Source organism: Hyla sarda, chromosome 2, assembly GCF_029499605.1.
Source record: "Hyla sarda isolate aHylSar1 chromosome 2, aHylSar1.hap1, whole genome shotgun sequence".
In the NCBI taxonomy this organism is placed as follows: Eukaryota; Metazoa; Chordata; class Amphibia; order Anura; family Hylidae; genus Hyla; species Hyla sarda.
In genome coordinates this window covers 467131111-467141154 of record NC_079190.1, presented here as the reverse complement: position 1 = coordinate 467141154, position 10044 = coordinate 467131111, and the positions used below count along the sequence as shown (strand labels likewise).

Genomic DNA, 10044 nt, shown 5'->3' with positions numbered 1-10044 from the left:
TTTAAAGATGCCTGTGAAGAATGAAAGGGGATCTGATTGGTTGCTATGGGCAATTAGTCAACTTTTCCTCTGCACAAATCTCTCCCAAAGTGTTTAAAGGTGACCCCCCCCCCTCATTCTTTTGAATTGTCCCCCATGGTTCTCTGTTACGTCAGTAAGAGCGCCATAACAGTAATGAGTTTTCTGTAAAATCCCTAAAACAGATCCCTCCTGCAAATGTTTTATTATAATAACTGCTGTGGATTTCAGCTTATATGCATCTTTCACTCTCCATCTGACACATAATGAGCAGATCTTTGTAATCTGGTATATTAGGAGTATCCCATATACATTGTGTTATCAGCACTATATACCACACTGTATATTCCAGGTCTTTATTTTGGGTTCCTTCATGTTCAGCAGTGAGGATTGCCTCCAATCTGTATGTAGTGAATTATTATAACCATTTCCTATGTATCTTGTAGGTAACGTGACATCATGGTTCTCCAGCATCTTTTCCGCTTCTCCTCTATTCTCCGCTCCTCAGTCTCTGTCCATTTGAGGAGGAATATCGGACTGACTGCAATTGCCTTTAACAAGACCAAGGAGTTAGATCCCATCCAGAAGCTTTTTGTAGACAAAATCCGTGACTACAAGATAAAGAGCCAGTAAGTAACTGTGTAGGTCTTGGCACGATCCTCCATGGTAAAGACAGGGGCCAACAAAGCTGATGGTAGTTACTGCCCACATCAGCCCAGTGCCCGCGCTTCCCCTTTGTCGTCCTCCTGCTCCGCTCCTTGGCAGTGACGTCAGACGACCATTTCTGTGGCTGCCATTACTGATTTATTTTTTTTAAAGTATCCCTTGGAGAACTTTATTTATTTTACACTAAGAAATTGGCGCATTTTTTAACCCCTAAAAGACCTTTCCCCCCCCCCCATTTTTGCACTTGCATATTTTCCTCCTCACCTTCTAAAAATCAGAACACTTTCAATTTTGCACCTACTGACCCATATTAGGGCTGTTCTTTTGCACCACCAATTGTATTTTGTAATGACATCAATCATAGGAATGAGCGAACTTACAGTAAATTTGATTCGTCACGAACTTCTCGGCTCGGCAGTTGATGACTTTTCCTGCATAAATGAGTTCAGCTTTCAGGTGCTCCCGTGAGCTGGAAAAGGTGGATACAGTCCTAGGAGACTCTTTCCTAGGACTGTATCCACCTTTTCCAACCCACCGGAGCATCTGAAGGCTGAACTAATTTATGCAGGAAAAGACATCAACTGCCGAGCCGAGAAGTTTGTGACGAATCAAATTTACTGTAAGTTCGCTTATCTCTAATCAATCATTTCACCACAAAATATACGGGAAAAACCAGGAAATAAAATTTGTGGTGTGAAATTGGAAAAAACACCTTGCAGTTTTTGGGCTAGTGGTAGTTTGGAGAAAAAAAAAAAAACCTGTTGGTTTTATAAAAACAGTGATACTAACAATGTAAAGTTTTTTTTTTTTTTTCCTTTTACTACATTTGGACCGCAGCATAGTTTATGAAAAAGTGTCTGTCATAATAATACAAGGAAATACATATGATATATTTACATATATATATTCAACAGTCAGGTGGCCTTTTTTGTTGAGGAAAACAAACAAACCCTTTTGGGATACATATAGATTCATGATTTTCCTTTTATTTGTGAGCGGTTGGCTAGGAGAAGCCATTTCACATTGTGACAATTCTTCATTGAAAGAGAAACATCCAAACCATTAGTTTTGATCTACAGACATAATCATCTATTTTTAATTCTTGCCATTTAAACTCTAATAAACCTTTATTCATATAACAATTGCAGAAAGTCCGGTGGTACTGTCGATGCCGGTGCAGAATACCAGAAAGACCTCAATGATGACATCAGCAAGTTGCAGAGGTTATATGGAGGCGGCAACATGGAAAAATTTCCAGACTTTAAATTTGAAGGTTAGTATCTTCTTATACCATCCTGTATAATGTTGTAATCGGCCGGTTTTAGGATTTTTAGGCAGTGTGTGTGAATTTACACCACTTATGTGACTCAGCTTGGCAACTGACCCAAAACTAGTACCTACAGCTCCCAGCATGCCCTCTCACAGCCTATGGCTCTGCAGCGGTCACAGACCAAATAAATATTACTCCCAGCATGTTATATATAACATATATATAACATATATATAGAACAGTGATCCTTTGGCTCATGATTCTCCCCGTCTCAGGAATAAATTACACCATTTACATCTAAGACACTGTCACTCAGCCAGTCATCTTGGAATAATGCGGCAGGGTGGCCACTTAGCCCAATTGAGGATCCCTCAGTGGTCTTGGGTGCAAATGGCTCCATTGACTCAGTTTGTCCACAAGCCACGCCCCTTATAATTACTTATGCCCACTCTAATTTTCAGCTTTTTATTTTTTTATTTTTATTTTTTATTTTTTTTTTTACTTTAGGCCTTTTGCGGATAACACAATTTTCGGACGATAATTTTTATTTGCTGAAATACCAGTAAATTTTTAGTTATAACTAGAGATGAGCGAACTTGCAGTAAATTCGATTTGTCACAAACTTCTCGGCTCGGCAGTTGATGACTTATCCTGCATAAATTAGTTCAGCTTTCAGGTGCTCCCGTGGGCTGGAAAAGGTGGATACAGTCCTAGGAGACTCTTTCCTAGGACTGTATCCATCTTTTCCAGCCCACCGGAGCACCTGAAAGCTGAACTAGTTTATGCAGGATAAGTCATCAACTGCCGAGCCGAGAAGTTCGTGACGAATTGAATTCACTGTAAGTTCGCTCATCTCTAGTTATAACTATGTGAAATGTGCAGCAGTGCTCTTTACTGCAGTGGTCTTCAAACTGTGGCCCTCCAGATGTTGCAAAACTACAACTCCCAGCATGCCCGGACAGCCGTTGGCTGTCCGGGCATGCTGGGAGTTGTAGTTTTGCAACATCTGGAGGGCCACAGTTTGAAGACCGCTGCTTTACTGCCTGGTCAGCCGCTCTGTCCTTCTTAATTACTCACACGATTAGTGGGCATAGGTTGTATTTCAATGATAGCAGGGAGTGAGGTGTGCACTTCGGTTGGCTATTACTCACGACCGCAGCGTATCTCCGATTGAGACCCGGAGCGATGTAAACTTTTATTAGATTTAAAGGGGTACTTAAATCTATCCACAGGATATGGGATAAGTGTCTTATAGCAAAGGGTCCAACCGCTCCCGGCTACTGCTCTGTTTATGCACCTGTGTCGACCACCGCACGAAGCCCCCCCCTGCATCTCTATGGGAGACCAAAGATAAACAAGCGCTGTATCTCCGGCTCCTCCATAGAGATGGATGGAGAAGGCCTGTCGACCACTGCTCAGTGCATGAGGAGATCACAGGGGGGTATGTTTTTAAAGTCTACCTGACGTCAACAAAAACTTTTTATATAATGTAGATACAGTAATACAATTATGTGTATATTTGTAATATACATTGGTTAAAAATTGTGTATATTTTTGGGTGAAAAAGTTCTGTCCCTGCAGCTATTGTCTGTGTGTCTCTAGGATGAGTCCAAAAACAGGAAGTTAGGGCAGGACAAGCAGGGAACTTTGCAGACTTCTGGCTTGTTAATAATCCTGATGTGTATGAGCCAGGAGCATGTTATAGAGCAGTGGTATCCAACCTTCGGACCTCCAGATGTTGCAAAACTACAACTCCCAGAATGCCCGGACAGCCAACGGCTGTCCAGGCATGCTGGGAGTTGTAGTTTTGCAACATCTGGAGGTCCGCAGGTCGAGACTACTGTTATAGAGCCTCAGCGCACACTGTCCTGCTTTTTCTTAGAGCACAGAGCCCCGCTTGTCCATCCTCACTTCCTGTATTTGGACTCATAGAGACACAGGCAATAGCTGCAGGGACAAAAATATACACACTTTTTAATCAATATATATTACAAATATACATAAAATGGTATTATCTACATTATATAAAAAGTTTTTGTTGATGACAGGTACACTTTAAGTATCGGCGTTCTCCTTTTATTGCTGTATTTTTTTTTTCTTTATATGCAGCTGCTGCTAACATGATTATTCATTTTTATTATTGTCTTTTGTATTTCAGAACCAAAACTGGAGGAAGTGCAGAAGTAATCTGAAGCTCAGACCAAGCCTATATGTGTTTCTAGTAAATTAATAAACCACTTTGGTGATGACTTTAATAGTTTGGCTTTCTTTTGACCCCCTCAAAAAATCTGCTATACAGACTTAAAGGGGTATTCCAGGCCAAAACTTTTTTTTTTTATATATCAACTGGCTCTGGAAAGTTAAACAGACTTGTAAATTACTTCTATTAAAAAATCTTAATCCTTCCAATAGTTATTAGCTTCTGAAGTTGAGTTGTTTTCTGTCTAACTGCTCTCTGATGACTCACGTCCCGGGAGCTGTGCAGTTCCTATGGGGATATTCTCCCATCATGCACAGCTCCCGGGACGTGACATCATCATTGAGCAGTTAGACAGAAAACTTCAGAAGCTAATAACTATTGGAAGGATTAAGATTTTTTTAATAGAAGTATTTTACAAATCTGTTTAACTTTCTGGAGCCAGTTGATATATATAAAAAAAGGTTTTGCCTGGAATACCCCTATAAGAAAAAAGCTAGAGCAATTCTGCCACAGTTTTTGGGAGTTGTGTTTACAATGTTCTATATATGGTAAAAATTATACCGTACTCATTTTTCTATAGGTCATTACTAGAGATGAGCGAACTTACAGTAAATTCGATTCGTCACGAACTTCTCGGCTCGGCAGTTGATGACTTATCCTGCATAAATTAGTTCAGCTTTCAGGTGCTCCGGTGGGCTGGAAAAGGTGGATACAGTCCTAGGAGACTCTTTCCTAGGACTGTATCCACCTTTTCCAGCCCACCGGAGCACCGGAAAGCTGAACTAATTTATGCAGGATAAGACATCAACTGCCGAGCCGAGAAGTTCGTGACGAATCGAATTTACTGTAAGTTCGCTCATCTCTAGTCATTACAGTAATGGCAGTATAGAAATTGTAACATTTCTGTTAAAGGGTGTGTTCACTCATACGTGTGTGGCCAGAATTCATCCCACCACTGTTATACACTTACAGTGTGGGAAGGGTAGGACTTATTGAAGCCCAAATGGAGTACGCTCACGGACAAAAAAAAATTTTGACCAGCAGGTGGCAACAAACTCAAACGTCTATACTTGATTTTCACTGTAGTTTTTTTTGTCCCCTCTAATGAAGTGCAGCTAGTGTTGTGCAATTTTTTTTCTCCTGTTTATACATCTGAGTTGTCTCTAAAATAAACCCAATATCTGCACTGTGTGAGATAAATATCATAGTGCAACGTCCCAAAGGGCATACAATATCACCACATACATTCTTCTCATAATCATATCTAAGCAGAAAACTCCCACAATACATTTTTACCAAAAAACTGTTGTATTAAGTCAAAATACTATGAATAAAATCAATAGAAAAATGCTTTTATTTCTATGCACTAAAAACAGATACCATGTAAGCATTTTTTGTTCAGAAAAGGGCCCATTTCTGCAAGTCGGTATACAGCATAAGTACAGTGACTTTACATAGAGAACTTACCCTAATTAAAGCGTTCCTGTCATAGTGCAAAAAAAGTGTTGTTACTACTCAGTACCCAAACCTGATCATGTATATATCATTTTTATGTGTCTAGGATCTATATATCCCTTACAAATAGCCTTTAGACTAAGTTCACACTACGGAATTTCTGCCTGCAATTCCTCTTTGTTAAAATGTATAGTGTAGTGAATGGGTTTCCGTTCCCAAATTCACACTTCGGAATTTGTACGGAAAATCCGCTTGGAAATTTCCGCCTCAAGAAAGGGGTTTCTCTTTCTTAAGGCGGAAATCCGCGCGGAACACACAGCAGTCTATTGGAGACTGCAGTGTCCGTGCGGAAATGTTCTGCCCGGAGATTCCGTAGTCTGAACCTAGCCTTATATGTTGCTCACTTGCTTTTTATTCTTTCCTTGTGGAGGGGGTTGTCCGTCTCTCTCCCTCACTGTGATGACTCATCTGCTCTGAGTCCGGTAGCAGCCTAGCAGTCTGCAAATCACTGCACAGTAGTTTTTATTCATACATTTTCTATCTGTTCCTAGTAAAGCTGGGTGCTAATCAACATAGCTCTCTGTGTCATTCAGCTTTCACAGACACCTGAATATCTGATCTGTTTCTTTGTCATTCAGGAGTCAGAGAAAGCTTTGGCTGTTCAAGTATGCTGGGAGTTGTAGTTTTGCAAGAGCTGGAGCTTCAGTCTTTATAAAGCTCTGTGTTAGAGCAGTGTTGCCTTTTAGCTGTTGCAAAACTAAAACTCCCAGCATGCCCACACATCCTTGAGCTTGGAGGAACACAGCTGGAGACTACACAGCTCTGAAAAAGTGTTTTACAAAGATTGTACCCCCAGCTGTTGCAAAACGACAACTCCCATCATGGGAGTTGTAGTTTAGGAACAGCTATAGGCTGTAGTGGTGCAATGGTTATCTCCTATACTGGATACCAACACACTTTATGGCCGGTATCCAGTAAGCTGCAAAATACTGAGTAATCTGTCTGCATAAAGACAGATGACCCCTAGTAGCGGCTATTTTCATTTTTTTTTTTTTTTTTTTTTTTTTTTTTTTTAAAGTAAAATTGATAAAAAATTTTTTTTTAAATAAATCTCTGTCCATTTTAGGAACTGACCAGAGCAGCATATGTTTGCTATGGGGATTTTCTCCTAATCTGGACAGTTCTTAAAATGGACAGAGATGTCAGCAGAGAGCTCTGTGTTCCAAAAAGAAAAGAATTACCTCCTTAGTATTCAGCAGCTAACAAGTACTGGAAGGATTAAGATTTTTTTTTTTAATAGAAGTAATTTACAAATATGTTTAACTTTCTGGCACCAGTTGATTGGAAAAAAAAAATTCCACCGGAGTACCCCTACTCATATCAACTGGCTCCAGAAAGTTAAACAGATTTGTAAATTACTTCTATTAAAAAATCTTAATATTTCCAGTACTTATCAGCTGTTGAGTTGTTCTTTTCGGTCTGACAACAGTGCTCTCTGCTGACACCTCTGTCTGTCAGGCACTGTCCAGAGCAGGAGAGGTTAGCTATGGGGATTTGTTTCTACTCTGAACAGTTCCTTAGACACAGAGGTGTCAGCAGAGAGCACAGTTGTTAGCTGCTGAAGTTAAGTTGCTATTTTCTGTCTTAAGTACTGGAAGGATTAGGATTTTTTAATAGAATTCATTTACAACTTTTTAACTTTCTGGAGCCAGAATGTTTTTCATTGAATACCCCTTCCCGCGATGGGACGTATGCATACGTCATAGCGATCTCTGGCACTGTCGCGGGCAGTGCAGGAGATCGCCGGCGGGACCTGCTGTTAGTCACAGCCGGAGTCCCGCCGCGATCGTGCCAGTCCAGCAGCATTAACCCTGTAGATGCCGTGATCAATCCTGATGTATGGTGTTGACAGGGGGAGCACTCTCCCCCTGTTCACAAACGGCGGCGCTGCGATACTATTGTGGGTTGCTGTTGGTTGCTATGGCAGCAGGAGGTCAGATCATGACCTCCTGTATGCCTGCTATAGAAACCTGTGAGATCCAGCCACAGCCTGGATCGCATAGGCTGTACAGTGTGCAGCTCATCGGGTCATACTGTGCTGCAGTACAAATGTGTTGCAGCATAGTATAACCTGTAAAAAGTATAAAAAAATCAAATAAAAAGTTCTTCAATAAAAGTATGAAGTGTAAAAAAAAAAAAAAAAAAAAAATGCCCATTTCCCAATAAAAGCCCTGTATTATCACCAAAAAAGATCAAAAACACAAATCATATACATAATAGGTATTATCACCTCCGTAATGACGTGTACTATAAAACTATAATGTAAATTATCCCGCACGGTGAACGCCGTAAAAAAAATAAAGCGCTAAATTCGCCAATTTTGGTACAAATAGCGGAATAAAAAAAGATCAAAAGGTAGCACAAAAATGATACCAATAAAAAGTAGAGCTCATCCCGCAAAAAATAAGCCCTTACTCAATGGCATCGGATGAAAAATAAAAAAGTTACGGCTGTTGGAAAATGAATGGCAGAAAAAGAAATTTGCTCAAAAAAGGAAAAAGAACATAGAAAGCCATATAAAATGAGTATCGCCATAATTGTACTGACCCACAGAATAAATATAACATCACTTTTACCGCACAGTGTACACCATAATTTTTTTTTTTAAATGCCACATTTTCCAGTTTTTCACAATATTTTTGAGTTTTTCACAAAAAATGTCAACAAAAATGCACCACTTAAAGTACAATATGTCACGAAAAACTATCTCTGAATCGCTCTGCGTCAGAAAAAGCATTCTGAAGTTATTACCATTTAAAGAGATACATGTCAAATTTAAAAGAGCTGGTCATGGAGATAAAAAATGGGTCCGTCCTTAACCCCCTTAAGGACAATGGACGTACTCCTACGCCCCCGTTTCCGAGTCCTTAAGGACCGAGGACGTAGGAGTACGTCCTGTCCATTCCCGGCCCCCCGCCACTAGCCGGAGGGGAGCTGGTGCCCGATGCCTGCTGAAATCGTTCAGCAGGCATCGCGGCATATCGCCCAGGGGGGGTCATTATGTCCCCCCATGTCGGCGATGGACGCAGATCGCTGGACAATTCAGTCCAGCGATCTGCAGCGATTCCGGGTCAATCGGGTCTCCGGTGACCCGGAATTACTGGCCTGATCGGGGCCAGCAGAGACGGCCCCAAACAGCCAGAGCCAGCAGGGGTGAGGTGGCATTGGTGCCACCTCACGATCGCCCTGATTCGTCGGCCGGATTCCCGGCCGACCAATACAGGCGCCTGCTGCGGGTGTCACTCCCGCACCCGCTCCGCCCCTCTTCCGGAGGACGTGAGCGGGACGTGCACCCCGGTGCTGGGGACCCCGATCCCCGGCGTTAATATTGGGATGGGGGCCCCAGGAGCGACGACTGCGGCGGGACTGAACCTGCGCGGCGTCGATCAAAGAAAGCAGCAGGAGGTGAGTGACAGCCTCCTGCTGTTGCTTAGCAACAGCTCCCAGCATGCAAAAAGGGCATGCTGGGAGCTGTAGTTATGCAACAGGAGGAGGCAGACCACCACAACTCCCAGCATTCTGTATTTCAAGGCAACAGTTAAGGGTCACATATGGGGTATCGCCGTACTCGGGAGAAATTGTGTTACAAATTTTGGGGGGGGGGGGGGGGGGTATTTTCTGCTATTACCCTTTTTAAAAATGTAAAATTTTTGGGAACCAAGCATTTTAGGTAAAATTTTTTTTTTTTTTTTGACATATGCAAAAGTTGTGAATCACCTGTAGGGTATTAAGGTTCACATTACCCCTTGTTATCTTCCCCGAGGGGTCTAGTTTCCAAATAGTATGCCATGTGTTTTTTTTTTTTTTGCTGTCCTGGCACCATAGGGGCTTCCTAAATGCGGCATGCCCCCAGAGCAAAATTTGCTTTCAAAAAGCCAAATGTGACTCCTTCTCTTCTGAGACCTGTAGTGCGCCAGCAGAGCACTTTCACCCCCATATGGGGTGTTTTCTGAATCGGAGAAATTGGGCTTCAAATTTTGGGGGGTATTTTCTGCTATTATCCTTTTAAAAATGTAAAATTTTTGGGAACCAAGCATTTTAGGTAAAACATTTTTTTTTTTTACATATGCAAAAGTCGTGAATCACCTGTAGGGTATTAAGGTTCACTTTACCCCTTGTTACCTTCCCCGAGGGGTCTAGTTTCCAAAATGGTGTGCCATGTGTTTTTTTTTTGCTGTCCTGGCACCATAGGGGCTTCCTAAAGGTGACATGCCCCCCAAAAACCATTTGTCGCTCCTTCCCTTCTGAGCCCTCTATTGCGCCCGCCGAACAATTTACATAGACATGAGGTATGTGCTTACTCGAGAGAAATTGGGTTTCAAATACAAGTAAAATTTTTCTCCTTTTTACCACTTGCAAAAATTCAAAAATTGGG

General features: G+C 41.6%; 1 protein-coding gene across 3 annotated transcripts in view; it reads left to right on the top strand.

Annotated features, from left to right (window-relative positions):
- The window catches only part of ATP5PF (ATP synthase peripheral stalk subunit F6), a 14177-nt gene extending 9968 nt beyond the window's left edge, over positions 1-4209 (top strand). For all 3 annotated transcript variants that reach the window (XM_056559443.1, XM_056559441.1, XM_056559442.1), the window contains exons 2-4: positions 465-647; positions 1833-1957; positions 4113-4209. In XM_056559443.1, the coding sequence (XP_056415418.1) occupies positions 478-647; positions 1833-1957; positions 4113-4141 (324 nt within the window). In that variant the 5' untranslated portion in view covers positions 465-477 and the 3' untranslated portion in view covers positions 4142-4209. The remainder of the gene's footprint in view (positions 1-464; positions 648-1832; positions 1958-4112) is intronic.
- The last annotated feature ends 5835 nt before the right edge of the window (positions 4210-10044 follow it).